At 41.9% G+C, this 25,921-nt stretch overlaps 1 protein-coding gene across 1 annotated transcript in view; it reads right to left on the bottom strand.

The window, feature by feature from the left end:
* LOC124595202 overlaps positions 1 to 16,808 on the bottom strand; it is a 106,845-nt gene extending 90,037 nt beyond the window's left edge. The window contains exons 1-2 of the mRNA XM_047133840.1: positions 16,635 to 16,808; positions 3,231 to 3,561 (exon numbers count right to left, since the gene is read on the bottom strand). Of these exons, the coding sequence (XP_046989796.1) occupies positions 3,231 to 3,561; positions 16,635 to 16,788 (485 nt within the window). The 5' untranslated portion in view covers positions 16,789 to 16,808. The remainder of the gene's footprint in view (positions 1 to 3,230; positions 3,562 to 16,634) is intronic.
* Between the last annotated feature and the right edge of the window lie 9,113 nt (positions 16,809 to 25,921).

A 25,921-nucleotide genomic window follows, 5' to 3' on the forward strand; every position in this document is an offset into this window, starting at 1 on the left:
CCTCAGTCACCAAACGATCCCCCTTCTCCTATATTTTTGTGATAAGTGTGCCGTGGACACTCTCATCTTACAAGATGAGAGAAGCAGCCATGTCTATAGGGCCGCACGCACACATTCCTGGTCTGACAAACGCTCAGTCAACCCACCACACCTTGAGTGGCGCTCTGAATCACCCGATGATTATCTCGTGCAAATCATCTGGGACTAGTTTTACCACTGGGCGAAAAAAAGCAACGAAGAAAGTGGAAATTACAGAATGGCAATTTTACCGAATGATCGTCAGGGGGTAACTTCCGCTGTGTGTTATGGAACTGAAGAAACTTGTGGAGTTTCTTGCCCGCCCAGTGGAGGCCGCTGTGAAAGCTAAAGGCGATGTCTACTGTATATCTACATCTGCATCCATACTCTGCAAGCCACCGTGTGGTGCGGGACGGAGGGTACCCTGTACCACCACTAGTCATTTTCTTTTCTGTTCCACTCACAAACAGAACGAGGGAAAAACGACTATCTGTTTGACTCTGCACGAGCCGTAATCTCTGTGATCTTTTCTTCATAGCCCTTACGCGAGATGACTTTGGCGACAGTAGAAATATTTGGCAGTCAGCCTCAAATTCCGGTTCTCTAAACTTTCTGAATAGTGTTTCTCGAAAAGAACGTCGTCTTCCCTCCAGTGATTCAAAAATGGATCAAATGGCTCTGAGCACTATGGGACTTAACTGTTGAGGTCATCAGTCCCCTAGAACTTAGAACTACTTAAACCTCACTAAGATAAGGACGTCACACACATCCACACCCGAGGCAGGATTCGAACCTGCGACCGTAGTGGTCGCGCGGTTCCAGACTGTAGCGCCTAGAACCGCTCTGCCACTCCAGCCGGCCCCAGTGATTCCCATTTGTTTTTCCGAAGCGTCTCCATAGTACTTGCATGTTGTTAGAATCTACCAGTAACAAATCTAGCTGCCGGTTTCTCAATTGATTCGATGTCTTCCCTTAATCCGACCTGCTGCAGATCCCAAACACTCGAACAGTCTTAACAACGACTTGCACTGGTGTCCAATATGCAATCTCTTTCACAGATGAACCACACTTCCTTAAAATTCTCCCAATAAACCGCCTTCCCTACTACAGTCCTTATATGCTCATCCCATTTCATTTTGGTTTGCCACGCTACACCTAGATATTTATTCATCATGACTGTGTCAAGCAGCACACTACTAATACTGTAGTCGAACATTGGTTTGTTTTTCCTATTTATCTGCATTACCTCACATTTTTTTACGTGTAGAGATGGCTGCCGTTCATCACAATAACTCCAAATTTTGGCTCACTCATCTTGTATCCAGACCTTCCCATACACCACAGCATCATCAGAAAACAGCGGCCGACTGCTGCTTACCCTGTCCGCCAGATGATTTATGTATATAGAAGATAGCAGCTGTCACCTCACAATTCCCTGGGGCACACCTGACGATACCTTCATCTCTTATGAACACTCACCGTCGAGAACAACATACTGGGTCTTATTACTTAAGAACTCTTCTAGCCACTCACGTATCTGGGAACCTAGTCCGTATACTAGTACCTTCGTTAGCAGTCGGCAGTGTGGCACCGTGTCACGTGCGTTTCGGAAACCTAGGCATATGGAATCCCTCTGATGCCCTTCATCAAAGGTTCGGAGGATCTCACGTGAGAAAAGGGCAAGCTGGGTTTCGCATGAACATGGATCCTGCAGTAAACCTATGTTAAAGATAATGGCCTGTAATTTTTCGGGTTCGTTCTTTTATCCTTCTTATACGGGACATTTCATAAATAATACAGAGGTTGGTATTACTGCGGATGGTTTGATGCAACAACAACGAGAATTACGTCAAATTTAATTGGTAGTTTGAGGAAGAAGCACAGTTTTTGTTTTTTCGATGTGTACTCTGATCTGAAATTGACGAGATGTGGAAATGGACCCTGTGGGGGACTTCCATAATGTGACTGTTGAAGATCAGACGTCGTACATCAAGATCCACAGTGCGTTAAGTGAAGTTTGTGGTGAGTTTACAGTGCACCCTAGTACAGTTTCACTTTGCATTAGTCGTTTCAGTGGAGGTCGTATGAGCGTAGACGACAATCCAGAACTCAGAAGGCCAAAAACGTCAACAGAAGAACGAAGTGCGGAACTTGTGGCAGACGCTCTTCAAGAAGATAGCTGTACGACTTGTGAGTAACTCTCTGAAGCCACAAGAATTCCCCCAAACTCGATATTCCGTATTATGAGAAATAGTTTGTTGAAGAGAAAAGTTTCTGGGACTTGGGTCCCACACTGATTGCTGAAGAGAAGCATAAACGTCTGGACATTATAACCTTGCTCAAACAACGATTCGGCAGTGAAGGTCAAGCATTCTTGTGTCGAATAGTCGTTATTGATGAAAGCGGAATAAAATGACAGTCCAGTGAGCGAAAATCTTCATATTCTCCACTTACAAAACATTTTCGACTCGTTCAATCAGAATTCAAGCAATTGATGATGTGTACTTATGATTACCAAGGAATCGTCATGACTGACGGAGTCCCTCGTAAAAGAAGTGTGACAGCAGTGTATTATCGTAAATTCATGCAAAATGTGAGCAGAAAAATGCACAAAACCCGTCGTCATTTGCTCAAGGCTAGGCCGCTCATTCTCTATGACGATACTCGCTCGCATATCGGCAGTGCTGCAACCCATAAACAGCGCGAATGCGAATTGAAAGCGTTGCCCAAGCCTCCCTACAGCTCGGACAAGAATCGACCACACTTCTAATTGTTGTGGAAGCTGAAAAGACATACATGGACGTCGTTATCTTTCTCTGGAAGAGCTTCCTACCATCGTTACTCAAGACATTCGATAGACGAAAGGAAGAGGTCTTGGATGGAATAATAGGGCTTCTGAGATGTTGGGGTTCAGTTATACAGAAGCAGGGAGAATGTATTCAAGGACTGTAAAGATATACTGAAAAAGCAAGAAATAAGTAAATGTGTAAGTGAAACAAAAAGTTTGTGTGCATCATTTATGAAACGTCTCTCGCGTATACAGGAGTCACAAGCGTTTATCCAATGACTCGTAGGAAGTGACCAATGTTTACTGATGGACGTCAGTCTGAGAAAATAAGAAAAGTAGTTGGCAGGGTAGAGAATAAATTTAAGAAGCAGAGGAGCGGATCAGGCGTACGATTACTTGATGTGGCCTTTAGTGGCATACTCACCCGTGTACACGGCAGGAGTCGATGCAGTCGGTAGCGATGTGGCACGGAATGTCTATATAGAACAGCTCCCTGGCCTGCTGTCCCTGAAGGCCGCGGAACGCCGCCAGGGCGCCGCCGCACCCCTCTTCTGCCGTAGGACTCGGGGATCCCCCTGCAGGCCGCGGGACTCCCCCTGTAGGCCGCCGGACTGCCCCTGCAGGTCGCGGGGCTTCCCACTCCACTGGTGGGGAAAGCCCGCGGCTCCAGCTGCGCGGCACCAGGCGTGCCAGGGCCAGCGCTGCCACGGACGGCGGTGCGAGGGTCTCGCACGTCTCGTGCACCCAGTAATCATCTGTGGAACGTTGGTCAGTCACCGTGAGGCTACCGTACCAGCTGCTTAGACAGGTTTTATTGACCACAGGTTGAAGTTTGCAGAAAAGGTAACAGTAACCAGCCACCTTTTACAGTGCGCTGTTGCCGGTTTCGAATCGATAGGTTCATCATCAGACGGCTTGTTGACGTTAATGTACATCTTTTTGTGGCAGTTTGGATTAATTTCCTCTTTTATTCCCCCATGTGCTGCAAATTTCTTGGAGTAATGGTGCCTTACAACCAAAATACGACGTGATAAACTGTCTATTTATCTGTAACTGTGCCTCATACCAATTTCAAACGATGCAAACAGAATACTATAAATAATATTTTATTTACTTACTTTGAAAATAGCGCACAATTATGTTGCAATGCAGACTGCTTGTTTCGTGCATAGAGAAGACTGTTTAAAGCACTTTTTGATACTCACTGTTGACTATTTTAATCCATAATGGGGAATAAATAGGGATAGAAATGAGATACAGTAAAATGTTTGAGATAAACGTTGCAGATGGGGTGGCAAACATGGGTCACACATTTCTACTAATGGTGGCCGGTACATGAACGTGATTTAAAGTTTAGTGTTTCTCTTTTTTAATTGTATCCATTCTGTTTGATTTAAGATTTGAAAAGAGCGAAAAATTTTGCTTTTAAAACGATTCTTATTCAAGATCATAGCCTTGGTTAGTAAAGGTCAAATAAGCCAATATGTGTTTAGTTGTACTAGGGGTTAACCCGGGATAGTGGAGGGATAAAGCACAATATAATGTCAGATAGAAATTCGGAGCGACGTCCTGAGGAATGAGATGTGATGGAACTCACACAGCGACTGTAAATTAATGATCTATATCTTGTGGATGTTTGTTCTGTTTTGTAGATGCCAAAATAACTTTTATAAGTTGCGTTGTATTTATTTTTGTCAAGAAATACCTTACTTACAATTTGAAGTTAGAGTTTCTCTTTGTTCTTTCCAAATCCGACACAATAAATAGGAATTTCCCTGAAACAGAACTCAGCCTTCGAATGACTGTCAATAATTACCTTTAAGATCACTGTTATTGGTAATCATACGTGACCCCTCATGCCCCTTCTAATTTATATCTAAATGTGTATTTTGCTGCATTCCTCCTCTATTCCGAGTTAATAAGTAGCACAACTAAAACCAACTTTGCTTATTTGACCTTCATTAAACCTTGTCATGACTCTGTATAGTGTATTTCGTAGGTAAAAGTTGCTACTCTTTCCAAATCTTAAATCAAATATTAGGTTTCCCATTTAAATAAATAAATTTATTCTCCAAATAGTCTTGAAAATGACGTTGTAAGTCATGGCAATTAGTAGCAATGCGTTACCGTCTTTGTCAGTTGTATCTTTTATCTAAGGCATTTGGCTGTATCTCATTTCTATTTTGAGTTGTTCCCAATTATGGATTAAATAATCAATCTTGTATGTGTACATACTCAGTGTAAGCACCACTCATGAACATCAAAAATCTAGCTAAATGGAAGTGTGGCTATTTCACAACCATAAAAATGCTAAAGCTGGCCGTGGTGGTCTCGCGGTTCTAGGCGTGCAGTCCGGAACCGCGCGACTGCTATGGTCGCAGGTTCGAATCCTGCCTCGGGCATGGATGTGTGTGATGTACTTAGGTTAGTTAGGTTTAAGTAGTTCTGAGTTCTAGGGGACTGATGACCACAGATGTTAAGTTCCATAGTGCTCAGAGCCATTTGAACCATTTGAAAAATGCTACAGAATTTCATTCACAGACATTTTGGTATGTACATTGATGTGACAGCAGAAATTTTACAAACTACAAACGTTTCATTACTTGCAAGTTATACTAAATGGCAACTGATGAAAATCAAGATGAACAAATAAACAAGCCAGTTTGTTATAAACCGTTACTGGAATGGCACATCAATATTGTAGTATACACAGCAAGCAACGTAAATGATGAGGGATAGACGTACATAATTGAATATCACAATAGTGGACATTACATTAAAGCTTCACAGCTCGTTGAAGACATTGTATGAATAAGCAAGGTGTTATATTTTATGTACTATTTCAAGTTGAGTTAGTGCCTGCGTCTTGTTACTGTGAAATGGTGTTGTGCTTATTTTAAACTAGAAAGCAGATGAATGAAATTTTCAAGAAAGGCGCCACTGACTAGCTCAGTCTATTCATTGCTCAGACTTCCTGGTGATTTGCTTTTATGTACATATATTTCAATCTCTTCAAGCAAATTCATAAAGCCACATTTTCCAGCATCATGTCATACTTGTATGTGGTCTTCAGTGCTTTTTACTCCGTGATTGTCGATAGTTGTGCACACTGTGCACATAGATTTATTTCTGTTGTTCAAACGTATGACATCTATATGCTCTTTCAAATGAGTCAGAAAGCTCCTTTCAATTCATTCTATATAGTAGGAAGGGCAGCTTTGGCAGCTGAGTCTGTATCAGGCAGATTTTCTGTACAGGGGTTCATTATTCTTTAAGTTGTGAATTGCTATCTGCTCAAGATCTTTATTTATGTGGAATCTGATCTAAATGTTTGTGTTTTTAAACAGATTGCGTTTTTGTTTTGTAAGATATGCTCCCTAAGAAAAGTAGTGCATATTTCTAGTGCTTTTTACTTTATTTTGTGTTAAGTGCTTTGTTCTCTGATGAGAAGCTTTGTTGTCTGAAAGTTTTTGGATTTTCGTGATAGTCTATCTATCGTGAGAGAGCTGTATCAGTATTTTGAGGCTATGATTTTATTGACATTGCTTTCTTTTTCAACTGGTTCAAGTGCAGTCTTACGTATGCCATTTAGCGTGGAGCTAAAATATGTCATGTTATGCTGATTTGGATGACAAGATGAGCTGTTGATACACACATCAGTAGTTGTCGGTTTTCTATAATTTTGAAAATGGTGTTTGTGGTTCTTGTTGGTGATTTTTAAGTTAAGAAATTGGTGCTGTTGCTGGTCTCATGTACAACAGTGAACTGAACGTTTCTGTTGATGCTGCTCAGATCTGACGCTAATGTAACAATTTACCCATAGGTACCATCAAAAAGAATTATTGTACTATGAACATTCCCTTTTGTAGTAGATGAGTTGGTTGTTTATGTGACTGTTAACCTTGAAAAATGTTTGTTCTAAGTGGCTTATGTAAATATCTGCTAACATCCCAGCTAGGCAGGCACTCAAGTTCTAGTTACATCAACACTATCAACTATTAAAATCACAACAGCATGAAACGAATAAACGTCAACATGGCGTCAAGTGTACCACATGTTTCCACGGGAAAAGGATCAGTTTTTCAGCTGACCGTCAGCACGGCGACCATGGTGGTGGGTACCCTCAACGCGGACACAGAGAAAGGATCGCCAGTAATGGTGTGCTGCACGACGACCTTCTGAAAGGTTAAAACACGTCGTCTTTCCAGACGAGTCCCTGTTCTGACTTCAGCATCACGACGGACGTTTCCCTGTGTTGACGCTCCAAGGAGAGAGAAGGTTGTCAGGTTGAATTCGTCACTGTCATGCATGCCCAGCACCTAGCGTCGTACTACAGTGTGCCATCTGACACATATTTCATATCCGTTAATTTGGACAGTCTTCACTGCACTTCCGACTTCTCAAGCCGATGACTCTGCCATATGTTCGACTCAGGCATTATATTTGCACAAATAAGTTCAAGACTACATGGAGCCCATGCTGTCACGCCATTCTTCAATACGGTGGATACAGAGCTTAGAAGTTTCCCCTGATCAGGATTTTCCCCAGTTCTGCCAGCCACTGTAAACATTTTGTCGCAGGTTGCTGAGAGACTGGCAAACCACCAGTCAGCAGCCACTGAGACAGAGCTGAGGTAGCACTGAACGACATATCCTCCCCTCACATCCAAGCACTGTTCGACTAGACGACCAGCCAGTTAAGAGCCACAGCTGATGTCAAAGATGGCAGAGCTGTGTACAGGTGCACTGGAAGAATGACTTCCTAAGTTACTCTGGCCATGAGGTAATTAGTCTAACCTTGTCTTCATGGTGCCTAAGCGAATGATGCGTAGTTGGCTCTAGTTTATTCACAGACTCCTCGCTTAGTACTGATCTTGATACTTCGCAGTCTCTTGTGGTGTAGCTGATCTCCATCTTCTGCAGTATTGCTTCTGCAAGATTCCCATGACACCCTGAAAGAAGCCTATGACCATCCGTTTTGCCCTCTGTGTGTATGTTTGATGTCGCCAGATAGTCACATTGGATTTTGATCCTATACACTCGAGTAACAACCGTTTTATTCTCATCCGCATGTATACACTGATTCCTTTTCCAGTTTTCTACTAACGGACCATAGTCTAGTACTTGCTTCTCCAGCTATTATTCCAGTGTGACAGTACCACATCATATCTCCACAAATTGTTATACCCAACAATTTCTACGAGCTGACATGTTCCGATTTGTGACCTGCCGAATTTTTTATTTATGAACTTTCCATCCAAGTTGTCCCTCTAGACACCAGTCTCAAATCGTATCAGCATCTGCAGCTTTTTCATGTAGCACTTCGATATAGACACCTCCACAACTTGAGGTTTGTGTTAAAAGTTTCTGCTAGGTAATTAACACAAAACACAAATATTAAGAGTGCCAAACTAATTCTCCGTGGCTACTTCTATGTATGTTGGAGGACTCTCTATCCATGCTAAGTCGCCCATTAAAAAAAATCATTTCATGGACAATTTGATAGCACTCCATTTAATAACTATTTCTGTGATCATTAGTTATAATTTACTTGTAAGTCAATATTGACCCCCTCTGATTGCCTTGAACCATGGTCCATCGCATAACATGTGCAGGAAGCTTCAGTCTTTTTCCGTATGAACCAAGTTTTCCAGGATCTATAATTGCTACCACGGGGAAGTGCATTCTGTTTGAGGTACTTCGACTTTCCAATATGTTATGCAACAAATATAAGACTTTTTTTATATTAAGGGTTGAAAGTCCTCGAAGTTAATATAACAAATAACTTTTTATATTGATTAACAGTTTCTGCTGCACAAAAGTCATCTTCACATCTAAGATTTAAAATTACCGAAATGAATACAGCAACATAAACAGCTTATACAAACCAAATTACAGATCCAAAATACGAAATTTCACACAAAGCTATAGCAAAGTTCAAATGCATATAACAAGATGTAATAACAGGAGGCGTACCATAAAAATATTCTTGATATTGTAATTACCACAACAGCTCAACACATCTTTAAAATCTTTTGTAAAAGAGGCAACGTCCATACATTATGTATAGGTGAAAGAACTTTATATCGTTCATGACAAATCAAGTACAACGAAAATCATAAAACTGAAAAACGTATGTTAAGGTAAGAAAGAGGCAGTGAAAATGAGGGAACATATTGACAAAACTCAGAACTATCCACTAGAATGAATATGTGCATGTAACAGTTATCGTCTTACTTAAGACGTTATGCTTTAAAACTTAGTAACTGACACAGTTTAATCGCTATATGTGTTATCTTATAGAGGAGACTATCGTAAAGTACGTTATTACAACATGGCATATGATTATAGTATTGCAGCTGATGGTCATTACAATGCTCAAGAAACACAGTATTTGAAATACACATCACCTAAACATGAGTTGCCACAACTGCAGTAATGACATGTCTGATGGCTGCTACCTTTGATGAACTGTTTGAGGCGATGGTGTCTAGACGGTGCTAGCAGACGACTGTGTAACTTACGTAAAATTTTAATATTCTAATGAAATTTAAATGAAAAACAGGATATAAATACATTTAAAATTCACCAGTTCAGTCCATCTTAAAAAATTGAACGACCAGAGCTCTGACTGATAATAACTGATAATGAAATGACATAACTGAAGATAAAATGATAATAAGAGCCTACTAAAGGTTAACACATATTCAGTATTTATCGCAAACTAATATGTACACACACCATCATAAATTCTGTACAATATGCTGTACAATATAAGATGTCTTATTGCTGCACAGGGGTACAGCAGTTACTTAATGTGCCATTGCCACAAAATGTGATTCTGAAGCAGCTTCTGATATTTAAATAAATAACAAATATTAACGATTACAAAGAAACAGGTGTGATAATGTTGTCAATAAATTAAGTAAAAATAAACAATTCTTTAGAAAAAACTATAAAAAGGAAAGTAAAAGATACATTTCAAGGCCTTACAGCGGGATTATATCTGAAGAAACTGAGCACTACATTAAATAATGTAATATCACAGTAGGCTTCAGAACTGACAATATCTTGAAATCACGTCTTCAGCATCAAATAGGACCAAACAGGAATCAACTTAAATACTCAGGACTTTCATACTGTTATTTTATATTTAATATAAGCCAGTAACCAAGGCATATGTTGAGACTGACACCTGGTTGAACTGCTGCTGCATCTTTTCAGGCACATGTACATGATATACAATGCAGATATTCAGGAATACGTTATTATACTCGGTTCTAGATAGGCAGATTAATCATTTTATTTCCTAACTTATACCTGCTATAATCTACACCTTGGCAACATTACCACTTAGCATTAGGCAACAAATATGACTCGTCTTGACAACTGCTCTCTGTATACATACATATATATATATATATATATATATATATATATGTATATACCCATGTATATTGTAAACAGCAGTTTACTCATATTGGTTTCCTGTCATTTACCTGCTGCACCTGAGTCCTGGGTAACATTACTACCTAAGCCCTGAGCGACAACTTATTGCTAGCTGCAGTTAGTATATACTACAAACTCATACATTTATCATGCCTGTGGAAATTGAGAAAAGCAGATAAGCACACTAATCATATAATTATACTAGGATTTACTGTTAAATTGTTGGCAGTAATCGATGTACCGTTACATTCACACCTAGCCTTCAAAAATTACATCATATTCTTTTCAAACACATGCACATTACAAACAATACAGACATACAGAAATAAATTATCACGCTTTGTCTGAGGGAGACAGTTTTATCACATTGGTTCCTATTTTACACCCGTTTTAACCTAGACCTTGGGTAATATTAACACCTTGAATTGGACGCATACGAGGACTGATTTCACTGGTGCAATGTTCATAGCACATAATTACTTAATCTGCACGTTTCTGCTCTTAAGAGCAGGAATGTCAACCTGGTGGTGGAGAGTATTAGTATCATGGTACTGAGCCACATGCAGTTTTATACATTAATAATGTGTTTCCATGTCCTTTGCAGTATCACTTATTTCGTATCTTTTTTCTCTTGTATAGCTGAGTAATCTGTTGTTATTACTTGTTACTGTCATTATGAGAATAATTGTCTACCTTTTTTTGACTTCATGTATGGTCCATAATTTATTTGATAATGATGTTCTTTATACTATGAGAACGTGTGTGCCACTTAAACAGAGACACGAATTGCGCCCAGCAAATCATTGTGAATTACCACTTTGGTAGGGCATTACATAAAATTAGATCAATTGTTTCATATAAGTTTATTAAGCTCTTATTGCTGTGTCATATTGATATCAGTTAAAGCCCTTTTAGTTCAGTTATAAGATGAGCTGTACTGATGCTAATAATTCAGCTGCAAATACATTTATAGTCTGTACTTCGTTTAAATTTCATTAGGATATTAAGGTTTTACTTGAGTTACACAGTCGCCTGCTGCACCATCTAGCGAGCATCACCTCAAATACTGGAATAGCGTGTATCTTGCGCCCACATATACATCAGCACCACATCTTGATGCATATCTGTAAATGAACAAAGGGACAGGCTGTACAGCAGCAAGACGTCATGCCTGCAGCGTCTGTTGATGTGCTACGTCCTCTGCCTGTCTCAGATCTCCAGCTGCACCGTACACACACAGAGACGTCACGTGCCTTGCCTGTGAGAGTCAAATAGCATACGTGATCAGTAAGCATTTTAGTGCAGTAAGTATAGGGGCAATGATGTGAGAACTGCAGCTGTTGCTAGAGTTGGAAACGCTTCGACATCTACACATGCTGCAGAGTGTAGTTCGTAGTACGAATTTTTGATGGTGCTACATCACAGTGCAGATAAAACATGGAGATTATCCACACATCTATAAATCCAAGCAGGTAGGAGTCCCAAGCTGACGAACAAATCCATATATTTTGTACATAACTCACCTCAAAAATCGGAAAAGTGTTATGGAGGAAAATAATTGTAGATTGGATGGGAGAGGCTGATCGGTATTTATGCAAGTGCATATTGACAGTTGCGTGGCGTGGTGAAACTTAATCACATTTATGAAATAATGTTTTATGTTATAGTGTTAGAACACTATGTCGTTTAAGGTAATGAATTACGTCTGCTTGACACGTTGATACAATTATTTACCCAAATCTGTGCTGTCAAGGCAGCCATGTATCAAAAGATGTGTAGCTGTCCTTTCCAGCCCCATGATTATTGTCATGGAGACAATGAGTCTTGTCCTTATTCTTAACACAAGCAAAGAAAACCTCTGGAAAGCCGGTAATTGTGCAAACCAAAGCAACCGCAAATAGCCATATGTTGGTGTATGGGTCGAAAAACGCAGGAATTTAATGCATTAAAGAAAACACGAAAATTGTTAAAAATGGTGGCATTGCATATAAATATGAAGAGAATCTTATAGCTTGGAGCAGAATGACTCATGTGTCTGACACTGTGTATTATACTATTGGTTTATAGTTCATCTATACTTTTTAAATTTGTTGCTTTGAATATTTTTCCTATTGGTACTACATGATAAAATGTGATATACTGGAGGTTGAAGTTATTTGTATTGAATGTAAGTAATGTATGTAAAATACTGTCAATAAAATTCTTCAGGGTTTGAGGCCGCATTGTCATCTGTAAAATTCCGGCGTTCCGGCGACTGTTGCAAGGCGTCTTCCTCAGGGTGTATTGCAATACAGTTTGAGGAAGGCCGCTTGCAACAGTCACCGAAACGTCGGAATTTTACAGATGACAATGCGGACTCAAACCGTGAAGAATTTTATTGACTGTGACAACGGCCTCGGAAGCCTACGTTTACATATGTAAAATACTATCTAAATAGTTTATTACGTTAAACAACTTCTTGATGATATTTTGTATTTAAATTATTTGTGTGTATAAAATAGTCATAAATAATGAGAGTAATAGCTTTTAAAAGTAAATTCCTGTAAGAAACAGATTTTCTTGAAGTGAAATGTTCAGTATAAATAAGTGTGTACTTTTGTATCTAAGTATTTTAGTATTTAAGTTGGTTGGTTATAAAAAGTCAATATCTGATTTCCTTTTCCATTAGACACAACGTATGGTCAAAGCCTGTAAAAATGGTAACTCTACTGATTAGCTTTTCCTATTAACAGGACTACCCTCCAATAGTGTACTCTGGCTAGCAATATCATTCGCTCGAAATGTCCAGAAGGCTCTTCAAAAAATCGCCAGTTACATGGCGTAACATCATCCATAAAAATTGGCTGCAAATGGTTTCCAAATAGCCAAACATAGTCATTTTCAACCATTGATCGGTTCCTTTGGACCAGAGCACCTCGTCCATTCCATATAAACACAGCTCTCACCATTACAGAGTCACCATCAATTTGCACAGTGTCTCGTTGACTACCTGGGTCCATGGCTTCGTGGGGTCAGCGCCACACTAGAACCCTACCGTCAGCTCTTACCAACGGAAATCTGACTCATCTGATCAGGCCACGGGTTTCGAATCACTTAGGGGGAAACCCTATGGTCACAAGCTCAGGAGAGGCACTGCAAGCAGTATCATGCTGTTAGCAAAGACACACCGGCGGTCGTCTGCTGCCATAGCCCACTAACGCCAAATTTCGCCGCACTGTCCTAACGGATACATTCGTCGTACGTTTGTCCTACATCGATTTCTGCAGTTGTATCAGGAAGTGTTGCTTGACTCTAAGCACTGAAAACTCTACTGAAACCTCTATGCAAACACCGCTGCTCTCGAACGTTAAGTGAAGGCCGTCGGCCACTGCGTTGTCCGTGGTGAGAGGCAATCCCCGAAATTTAGTATTCTCGACACCCTTTTGACACTTTGGATCTCGAAATACTGAATTCCTTAACGATTTCAAAAATGAAATGTCCGATGCCTCTAGCTCCAACAATCACTGCGCGTCCAGCATCTGTTAATTCCTATCGTGCGGCCATAATCACGTCGGAAAAGAGTTCACTTGAATCACCTGATTACAAACGACAGCCTCGCCAATACTCTGTCCTTTAACACCTTGTGTACGTGGTACTACCGTCATCTGTATAAGTGCATGTCGCTATGCCATGATTTTTGTCACCTCAGTGTAATTTCATGTGTCAGTAACTTTAGGGCCTTCTGGCGCGCAAAAGCTTTTCTTCCAGCTGATTACCTTACGAAGGGATAGAATAATAATTGGCAAGTCCGACTGAAAACTTTTTGAGTAAATGCGTGAGAAAACAGACAGTGAGAGTCCTCTGCTGTGAAGTTAAGAAAAAAAGAATAAGACTTAATATCTCTGTAAAGAAACAGACGCTTAGCCGCGAGGAGTGACCTCAGAGCCGTACAAGTACGATCTTCCACAAAGGAGCCGAGATGAGGTTATCTCGGCGGTCGTTCTCCTCAACAAGCATTTAAACCATTTCCTATCCACTGCGGGTTACCGCTACTTCTGAAGATGTCGCCCGTAATCTATGGCACTATCATTATTTCTGATAAGATTGCGGGTAGTTATCACTGTTAACCGAAAATAGGGACTCCATCGAAGTACTTTTATTTTAGTTAAGCAACTTCAACGTTACAGTAACCCACATCTCATATGAATAAATATAGTTAATTTACAAATGGAAGAACTTCACACTCTTTGTATTCGCTACATCCATTTACAGCTGCTCTGTATTGTAGTGTGTGAATCTACATAATATGTGAAACGCATAATTATATACACTATATAAAGGGTCCGAATATGACAAGATACTTCACAACCTCCCCGCGAACACGCCTCGATGTTCAAAAAAATATCCGTCACGTCTGGCAACCTCTGCTTTCCACCTAGTCTCGCACATATGGGAAACGATTTGGACTCAATAAAAACGTTATCTCAGCTATGGGCGGGTATTTTTCAAAGCATACTTCATGATGAAACTTCCTGGGAGATCAAAACTGTGTGCCGGACCGAGACTCGAACCCAGGACCTTTGCCTTTAACGGGCAAGTGCTCTACCATCTTTTTTTTCTTTATTAAAACAATCATATAAGCACAAAAGTACAAAAACAAAATAATGAAGTACTGGAACTGTTTCAACGCGAATTGTATCCTACAATAGACTGAAGAACACATTTCAACATAGTACCATATAGTGACATTTGTAAGCTTACAAAACAGAACACAAATGTTAAACTGACAAGAGCATCTTCAGTCCAGGCAAAGACATAGAACGAAAATGCAAACATATATATATATATATATATATATATATATATTTGGATATAATTGGCAGAATTAGAATTGCAATTCTGTCGATTGATTCACAACCGTCCAAATTCTTCACACAAAGTCATTTGGAGCATACAAACGAATAACAAAGACATGCACAGGCAACATAAATTAAGGAACACGTCAAATGAAGTTAATAACACCATTGAGAAGTCGGGAGCAGTCCTAGGAACAGGTGTAACCCCTTGTTCGTTGTGTATTTTGTTCGCTACATACTCTTGCACGTAGTTTGTGTCCTTACCGTCGTGGGGAATTACCCTACGCCTTGTTTTCCAAACAGTATGTCTAACATGTTACCAAACATCGTCCTGAAATTTGGGTAACGTTTCATCTTCCAACGTGCCGTTTTCATATAAGCCTTGAAACTAATGAGATTATCTTCACTATTGTGGATGATGATATATGTCACAAACTGTCCTAACATCCACATCACGGTGTTGTTCTTGGTAGCGGGAAAATGTTTCGTGTCCGGCCAGAGCAGGATGTCAGTGCAGTGGCTGGCTGGGCTGCTGCGGGTAATCAGGCCCAGCCTCTGCTGCACCCATTTCCAGTTAATCGGATGGCCGCCACAAATGAAGTGATGGCGTAAGGTGTCGACCAGACCACAGCGGACGCATTTATCACTGTCACATAAGCCGATTCTATGCAACCTTTCATTAGTGGGTATAACATCGTTTACCACTTTATACCATGTGGACCCCACCTCAGCAGTGTGGACGGTTAAACTTATGTTGTCCCAAACTGCCTTCCAATGAACACTCGGGCATATAAGTTCAGTGGGATTCCGGACTATTGGAGATGTCCATCTTTTTAATAGCAGGTGCGTCGTCGGTAAATCCTGCGTGATATAATGTCCATCAAAATAGCTTACTTCAAGAAAAAACTGCTTGACATGTCGTAGTTTGTAATGTACATCAATGGGTGGGTGCAAATCGGTGGGTTGTAAGGTTCGGAAGAGCCAACTGGTTACGCTGAGAGGTTCCTTGTCCAACAAGTGGGTGATTCGTTTAATATATAACGCAGTACGCTTTCCGTTAATGTCAGGCATATTGAGTCCGCCAGCCTGTCTGGAAGACGTCAGCGCGGTGTATTTCACTTTGAACAGATGCTCTTGCCAGATAAATCTATTAGAGAGTTTCATCACGTGTTTGGCCTGCATCTTGGGGACTGGAAATATTTGGTCCGTATAGTACGCTTTACTGAATGTATAACTGCTTAGGAGTCGCATGCGTTGGAGAATGTCAACGGACAGCCAATTGTTTTCATAGATGGCACCTTGCATTTTACTGGTGACCTACATTATCTGAGCCACCCAAGCACGACTCACGCCCCGTCCTCACAGCTTTACTTCCGCCAGTACCTCGTGCAGTTATTCCCCTAATAAAAATAGTTCTTTGCTGTTGAGTCGAGAATGTTTTACTTCGTTTCACAACAGTACTAGCAAGTGAAACCGTCTCTGAGTAGCTATGACTGTATGTTCGATGACGAAGCGTGAATCGATACTGTACGAGACCGTACTCACCGAAACCTTCGCAGTAAATCTTCCAGATCACTCCTTCACCATCACAGATTCCGTCGGTGACGTAGTCGATGTCGTTGCAGACACAGTCGAGGCTGGAGGTGACATTTCTCGCCAGCAGCACCAGCAGCGTCGTGGCCAGGCCTGCTGGATACATCACTGACTGTTGAGACTGAGGCGGTAACACAGAGTGGGCCGCGTTGCTGGGAGCACGGGCCCACATTATAACGACAAGTGCGGCGGAAGTCTTTCCGCAGGACGATTGCACCACAGGAAGGATGACACCATCAGCCCGGATCACAGGCACATTTCTTTATGCCGTGAAGGTGGCCATCCGCCAACACAAAGCCGACAGAGAAAATTACTCGATCGATTTATACGTACGTCTGCGTCACGCTTTTAGGAAGACGGTGAGTTTGACTAAGAGATTTGTAGGGGGCGTGAAGAGGACGCAAAAATCGTCTGGCCTGCCCTTATTTAGGACTAAATCGCAAGCTGATTGTACAAGACAGAACTTACTGTGAAAATAACTGTGTTGATCACAGTGACGATGAATATAAAAATGACTCTGAGCACTATGGGACTTAACATCTGAGGTCATCAGTCCCTTAGAACTTAGAACTACTTAAACCTAACTAAGGGCATCACACACATCCACGCCCGAGGCAGGATTAGAACCTGCGACCGTAGCGGTCGTGCGGTTCCAGTCTGTAGCGCCTAGAACCGCTCGGCCACCCCGTCCAGCAAGCAGTAAAGGAAACCAAAGAAAAATTTGGAGGAAGAGTTAAAGTTCAGGAAGAAGAAAGAAAAGCTTGAGGTTCGCCGATAGCACTGTATTTCTGTCAGAGGCAGCAAAATACCTGGAAGAGCAGTTGAACGGAAGGGACTGTGTTTTCAAAGGAGTATACAAGGTGAACATAAACAGAATGCAAAATAAGGCTAATGAATGACGCCGGGGAATTAGATTACGAAACGAGACACTGAAAGTAGTAGATAAGATTGGTTATTTGGACAGAAAAGTAACTGATGCTGACTCCAATTTTTTCCAGAATGTAATATGGTTCAAACGACGCTAAGCACTATGAGACTTAACATCTGAAGTCATCAGTCCCCTAAACTCAGAACTACTTAAACCTGACTAACCTAAGGACATCACACACACCCATGCCCGAGGCAGGATTCGAACCTGCGACCGTAGCAGTCGCGCGGTACCAGACTGAAGCTCCTAGAACCACTCGGTCACAACGGCCGGCGACGATGAATATAGAGGGAGTCCCAAAATAATGTAAACAGTTTTTGACATTGAATATCTCTTTAATTTTTTTAGTAAAAGGTAGAAATACAATTTCTGCGGGTAATAAATCAGAAGGCGGCGAAAACATAACAACGTTGTATGTTGTTTCAGGATTGTAAATAACCAAGACGGTATAGCTGGATCACGGAAGTGGGTACTGGAGTGTTACTGGAAAAAAAAAATGTGAGTGAGATACGACGTCATTGGAGAATTGTCTTTGGAACACCAGAACCAACAAGGGTAAGGATTACAGACACGAAAGAGTTGAAGCAATAATTCATGTGTACACACAGTCCCCTAAGAAATCTGTGAGATAATGCTCTCGTGAGACTGGGGTCTGCAAAAGGAGTGTTCATAGATTTCTGCGGTCTCGGAAATCTAAGCTTTACATTCCAAGACTTTCCCATGCTCTTAAGGGGAATGATACCGATACCGATAGGGGAAGTGAATTTTGCGAGTATTCATTAGCAAACGTGCAGAACATCAACGTTTCAATGATCTAATTCTCTGGTCGGATGAACCGAGCTATAAACGTAATGCAACAATTAACGGCTATAATGTTACTTATAATCCGTCTTGATTGCAAATTTTTTTTATTCATATGACCGGTTTCGGTTCATTCAGAACCATCTTCAGATCTGATATTTCAGTGACGCAACGTGTGAAAGCTGCTGGATTTGGACGGTTTACTCCTGTAACTGAAATATCAGATCTGAAGATGGTTCTGAATGAACCGAAACCGGTCATATGAATAAAAAACAATTTTTGCAATCAAGACGGATTATAAGTAACATTATACAATCACTGATGCTGCTATCGCATCACACATTATGTCTGTTTTTGCACAATTAACCGCCATAATTATCTATATTGGGCCAGTGAGAATCCATACGCAACCGACGAAAGGCATGATAATCTACCAGGAGTATCCGTCTGGTGTGGTCTGTCTTCTAGAGGGTTTAATCGGATCTGCTTCTTTGAAAACACTGTCAAAGGGGCCTTTTACGTAGAAATGTTCCGTATGATAGCTCCTGGTCTTAACGCCTTTCTTGAAAATGAAGATTATTATTTTCAACAGGATGGAGAGCTACCTCACTGTCACACTAATGTGAGTACATTTCTCAATCGGACATTCCCTGCCACATGGATAGGACGAAGTGGGAGTGTGTAGATCCCAGCCCGCTCTCCCGGTTTAATCCCTCTAGACTTCTGTCTGTTGGGTACTCTCAAGAACACTTACACTTCAAGACCACAAACACTGGTTAATCTTAAAGAGAAATCTGAGCAGGCCTGTGATGCTATTCTATTCGGGGGGGGGGAGTACAGTTGGCATGCTGCCCTGATGTAAGTCGTTATCGACGGCGTTTTGCTGTGGAAGAAGGCCATTTCGAACATTTACCACCTTTGGTTGGACTTTAAGATGCACCACAAAAATTGTACTGTACTTCTATCTCCTATAATTGAAGAGAGATTCAGTTTCAATGAGTATTAATGAGCCGTGCACAGCTCGCGTTTATCCCATTTATTGTCTGTCATCTTCTATTACGGTGCTGCCGCCTCGTTTACTTATTCCCTTTACTGGCGTCACTAACTTCCTACCTTACTTGCCTGTGAGTGGCATCAGCAGCGCGTATCGATAAGTGCACTGTCGCACCATCTCTGGAGCGACCGATAGCATTTCCGGGTCGTCGTGCAGTCGGGAAGCAGCAGTACAGAAGTCGAGGGACGGAGCGCCAGTGAGGCGCTAACAGACAGTGCTCGCCGACCGCTGGCGATACACATGAACTGTCCGACGGAGGAAGATTGGAGCGGGACGATCGTTGGTTGGTCGTTCGGTTGGTCGTCTCATCGGCCGACGTATATTTGGTCCTTTGAATACTTCCGGGCCTTCAGTCGGTTGGTAGGCGTGGAGCAGCGAGGAATTCTCCACGGGACGTAGTTTGGCCGGGGGCGCTGGCAGTGTCTACGCCGTGTCGGAGTGTGTGCGGCTGTTCCCATTGTTACGAGGCTCGTGGCTCACCGACCCTGGGCACGAATGTTGAGTTTGGATTTAACCTGCAAGCAAGTCAAGACTGTTCACATAGTGTCGTTTGGAATTCGTTGTCGGCTGTTGGGATATTCCCGCGAGCAACGACGTGGTTTTCAAGTTGGAAAATTCTAGCCACCCTCCGGTGGAGTTTCATTGTATTTGGTTATTTGAATTGAAGTGCACCAGAGGAATCGTCTGCTTTGTGGCCGTTAACGTTCCGGTTACCTGCCCTGTCCGTTGACGTAAATATAAGGCAGTGTAGTTTCCTCGTTGTGTTGTGGTTGTCCAGCACGGTGTGTAGTTTGACAGTTCCATGTGTGATTGGTAGTGGGCGCCAATATCTTCTACGTTGTTACGTTGAACTATCTGTTGTGCCCTGGTCAGGTGAAGTGGCAGTTTTCTTGTCGGTGGGTCCGTTGACTGTCGGTCGGTTGGGGTGTCGTCGGATCGTGAATGGTTGGCCCAACTGCCTGTCTCACCTAAGCGAGCGTTAGTGTCTGAATTCCAGGCTTACCCTCCGAACATCTGAGCGCCCTTGGGCGTACTGCAATTTTTTTGATTTGTTCTTGTTGTTTGTACCTGTATGACTTCTAGCCGATTTTTTTAAAAATTAAGGTTGTTTTTGCCCTTAAGTCGTAAGACTCTTTAGGCCTTCAGCCTAATTTAAAGAACTGTTCCACGTAAGACCTTTGGAATTTTAAAGTTTTTAATGTTGTTGAATTTTAAGTGTTGGGCCTTCATCCGATTTTGAGTTTGAGTTGTTTTGCTCTTAAGGCCTTCAGCCTACATTAAAGAACTGTTTCACGTAAGGCCTTTGGTATTTAAAAAAAATTAATGTTATGGAGTTTTAAGTGTTAGGCCTTCAGCCGATTTGAATTTAACTTTTGTCTGTTTTTTTGGGCCTTCAGCCTAACTGATGAACTGTTTTAAGATAAGGCTTTGCTTTTAAATTTCTGTTTTGGTTGCGTTTTGCCTAATTAAGAACTGTTTTACGTAATGCCTTTGTTTTTTTTAATAATGTTGTTTAGATTTAAGTGTTGCGCTTTCAGCCGATTTCTGGATTCAAATTGTTTGCTCTGAAAATCACAGATTCTTTGGGCCTTCAGCCTAAATAAAGAACTGTTGTAAGATAAGGTTTGCCTTTTAAATTTCTGATTATGCTTGCGTTTTAAGTTATTGGCCTTCAGCCATTATTAAATTAAAGTGGCTTTCAGCCGGTAATTAAGTACCAAAGATTAAAGCTGTGTATTTCAAAAAAAATTTTTTTGGGCTCCTGTAATGTTTGATCAAATAATAAAGTTGTATGTTCGAGAGGAACTGACAGTCACATATTCTGGTCCCTTTCCGCAATTTTAACTACCTGTCCTGTCCTGTGGGTGTAGCAGGGCGTCTCGATTACATTATTTTGGAACACCTGTATTAAGAAGACACTACAGTCATAAGCTAAACGTCATGACCACTGTCCACGGCGACAGTCCGTGCCATCAGGTGTCGCCATGCACACGTGGCGCAGTCAGTGTCTTGAGGTTGCCGTTGAGGAGTGGGACAAACTGGACCATCAGTGCCTTGATGAACTTGTAGAAAGTATCCCACGACGAAGACAGGCATGCAACAGAGCAAGAGGACGTGCTACTGGGCATTAGAGGTACCGGTGTGTAGAGCAGTCAGGACTACCATCTCTGAAGGTCTCGCTGTATAGTTGTGCAACATGCAATGTGTGGTTTTCATGAACAATAAAAAGGGCCGAAATGATGTGTATGTCGATCTCTATTCCAATTTTCTATACAGGTTGCTGAACTCTCGGAACCGAGGCGATGCAAAGCCTTTTTTGATGTGTGTATATAGAGAAATGGTTCAAATGGCTCTGAGCACTATGGGACTCAACTGCTGAGGTCATTAGTCCCCTAGAACTTAGAACTAGTTAAACCTAACTAACCTAAGGACATCACAAACATCCATGCCCGAGGCAGGATTCGAACCTGCGACCGTAGCGGTCCTGCGGTTCCAGACTGCAGCGCCTTTAACCGCACGGCCATTTCGGCCGGCATATAGAGAAGAAAAGTTACTATATCCTTTCACACCGGATATTATCTCCAATCTCAGACCTCTCATTTATTTCCTTAATTGCTTCTTCTACGTACTCGTATGGATTGAACAGTAGGCCTGAAAGACTGCATCACTGTCTTACTCCCTTTTTAATCCGAGCACTTCTTTCTTAGTCCTTTAGTGTTAATATTCCCTTCTTGTTTTTCTACATATTGTATGTTACCCGTCTTTCGCCGTAGGTTACTCCTAGTTTTCTTAGAATTACTAAGCTCTTGCACCGTTTTACCTTGTCAAATGCTTTTTCTGGGTGAAGAAACCGTATGAATGCGTCTTGAATTTTCTTCAGTCTCGAAAATGGTTCAAATGGCTCTGAGCACTATGGGACTCAACTGCTGAGGTCATTAGTCCCCTAGAACTTAGAACTAGTTAAACCTAACTAACCTAAGGACATCACAAACATCCATGCCCGAGGCAGGATTCGAACCTGCGACCGTAGCGGCCTTGCGGTTCCAGACTGCAGCGCCTTTAACCGCACGGCCACTTCGGCCGGCTCTTCAGTCTCGATTCCATCATCAAGCGCAAAGTCAGAACTGCCCCTCTGGTGCATTTATCTCCCTAAAGTGAAATTGACCGTCATCTAACACATCCTCAATTTTCTTTTCCAACTTTGTGTACATTATTCTCGTCAGGAACTTGGATACATCAGCTGATTGGGTGATTGGGTGATAATTCTTGCACTTACAGGTTATTGTTGTCTTCGAATTTGCGTGAATTTTATTTTTCCGAAAGTCTAACGGTCATCGCCAATCTCATAGATTCTGCATACCAGCTTCAATAGTCATTTGGTTACAACTTCCGCCAACGATATTTGAAATTCCGGTGCAATGTTAACAATTACTTCTGTCCTGTTCGGTCTTAAGTCTTCCAGAGCTCTTTTATGTCCCGATTCTAATAGAGGATCATATATTTACTCCATGTCTGCTTCAATTACTTCTCTATCATGTCATCAGACAAGTCCTCCCCTCATAGAAGTATTCAATGCACTTTCTCCACCTATCCGCTTTCTCCTCTTCGCTTAACAACTGAATTTCCATTGCACTCTTAGTATTACCACCCTTGCTTTTAATTTCCCCTGAATGTTGTTTCGACTTTTCTGTATGCTAAGTCAGTCCTCACGACGATAATTATGAGACCTGGTATTAGTGAAAGGTAGGATTCGGTGTGGACTGGGCCATAATCAGTTACAGTTGGTTGCTCAGGTTTTTTTTTTATATCACGTACACTTTATTTGGAAGGAATTGCAAATAAGTGGACAATAAGGAACAATTATCAAATTTGACTGTTAAGACACAATGTCTAATTAAAAAAGTTCTTAAACAAGTTGCACTCACGGCTGAAGGCCAGGAATTCAAATTATTTGTCAGCTGATGGCCCCAATAGTAATAACTCAAAAAACAATTTGACGGTTGAAGGCCTGGATAGCAAATTTTTGAGGAGCAAATAGTCTTCTTCGAGAGATATTTAAAGAACAATCATGAACATTTCAGTGGTAAGATATTTTGTCTAATTAAAATTTCTTAAGACAAGTTAAACTCATGACTGCAGGCCTTATTAGCAAGAAATTCAAAGTCTTTGTCGACTGAAGGCCGAAACAGTAATAATTCAAAATTAAAATATTTTTTAATACAATAATCATCACAATCTGACCAAATCAAGAGAGAAGTGGGCCTCAGACAGTGCTCCATGGATCGACCTGGGAAAATCACTCAATTTCGTGAACGATGAGACAGGCAGCCAAGAGTTGTATTCGCTTAATAGGATGGCAACTCAAACTAGTGACAGTTTAAACGCATACCAACACTCTTGCAAAATCTACCTAACGTCTGATAACCAATACAGTGATGGAATAACCCAGGCAAGGCAGGACCGGCTGACAGCACTGCGCCTTCAGAATCTGGTATTTAGAATATCCAGAAACAGAAGCAACCACTACGGCCAAAGTAGTCCAAAAGAAACAAAATATCCGAGCCACAACCAAGGAGGCTGTCGAACTACACGCCTTACCGGACAGCAGCGGCAAGGCGAGGAAAGGTACACTGCCGTGAAAATACGCTAATCTCCAGGTCAGGTACTGGGGCGTAAGCAGCCACTAGGCAGAAAATACCGCTGGCTAAACTTCACCAATAATAACACAAGGAATTCAATGACTAATAATAAGAAGTGGGGGATGGTTAATTAATTTCGCCAACTCCAAACACTCCACTCGTTGATCTTCGTCTCAGCGACCCTGCGAGCAGCAACGTGCAAACAAATGGCGTGATCTCAAAATCGTGGATATTTCACTACTGATTTAATATTCACTCAACTAAAACGTCCTGGGTCCGGTGGACGACGAGGTTGTGGCCCTCGCAACTACAGCCTCCTCGATCCAGCAGTGCCTGTGTGCCACCAGTGGTCCCGGCATGTCCCCGCGCTGCCGGACCTCACTCCTGCTCCATCGCAACCGAACTCCCTGATTCACTCCGACGGGGAAAACACTTGACGTCCCTCCAAACATAGTACCATAGTAATAAATATCGATAACCGCTGCTGCTGCCACTCATGGACAGACAGCGCTAGCAAATGTAGTGGCGCCAGTAAACACAAGAAGAGAATGAGACCCTATTACACGATCCCAACCTACCAACAACACCAACGCGAGCTACAACACGGTTCAAATTAGTTTTTCCATTTCTTCATGTATTTCTTGCAGCCATTATGCCTTGCTTGCCCTCTTCTTCCTATTTATTTAATCTTAAGCCATTTGTATAACTGTATTCCTATCTTTCTCTGAATACTTTCGAACTCCTTTCTTTCGTCGAGCAACTGCAGTGTTTCTTCTGTTGTATTGTATGTATTGTATGTTAACTGGGGACCTACAAACAGCCGGCCGAAGTGGCCGTGCGGTTAACGGCGTTGCAGTCTGGAACCGCAAGACCGCTACGGTCGCAGGTTCGAATCCTGCCTCGGGCATGGATGTTTGTGATGTCCTTAGGTTAGTTAGGTTTAACTAGTTCTAAGTCCTAGGGGACTAATGACCTCAGCAGTTGAGTCCCATAGTGCTCAGAGCCATTTGAACCATTTTTGAACCTACCATCGATGGAGAGGCTCCGTCCCCGCCGCAGCCGCAGTGGTCCACAACCCCACAACGACTACCGCAGTCCACTTCACCCCTCCACCGCCTCACACCGAACCCATGGTTATTGTGCGGTTCGACCCCCGGTGGACCCCCCAGGGAACGTCTCACACCAGACGAGTGTAGCCCCTATGTTTGCGTGGTAGAGTAATGGGTATGTACGCGTACATGGAGAACTTGTTAGCGCAGCAATCGCCGACATAGTGTAACTGAGACTGAATAAGGGGAACCATCCCGCACTCGCCGAGGCAGATGGAAAACCGCCTGAAAACCATCCACAGACAGGCCGGTTCACTGGACCTCGACACAAATCCGCCGGACGGATTCGTGCCGGGGACCAGGCGCTCCTTCCCGCCTTGAAAGTCGTGATTTCTTCTGTTACTCAGGGTTTCTTCGCAGTTTCTTCCCTTGGACCTATGTTTGTCTGTCAAACATCAGTAATTGCTATTTTCAGTACTTCTCTTAAACTTAAGTGCCCACTATGCTGCACCTTATCACAGTATCTACATCTTTAACGAGCTTCATTCCTACTGCCAAGCCCATAATATCCCGTGACACTGTCTTCCATCCATTAAAACCGTCTTCCAGTCCCCTATAATTATCAGATTTTGGTCTCCCTTTACATATTGATTTACCAGTTCAGTATCCCCATGTATGCTATATCTTTTGAGCTGCTTGTGATGTCGTCATGCATAACTGAACTGTTACGGTCAGCTTTAGTTTGCTTCGAACTTCATGAGAACAAT

The sequence above is a fragment of the Schistocerca americana genome, chromosome 2 (assembly GCF_021461395.2).
Source record: "Schistocerca americana isolate TAMUIC-IGC-003095 chromosome 2, iqSchAmer2.1, whole genome shotgun sequence".
Taxonomy (NCBI): Eukaryota; Metazoa; Arthropoda; class Insecta; order Orthoptera; family Acrididae; genus Schistocerca; species Schistocerca americana.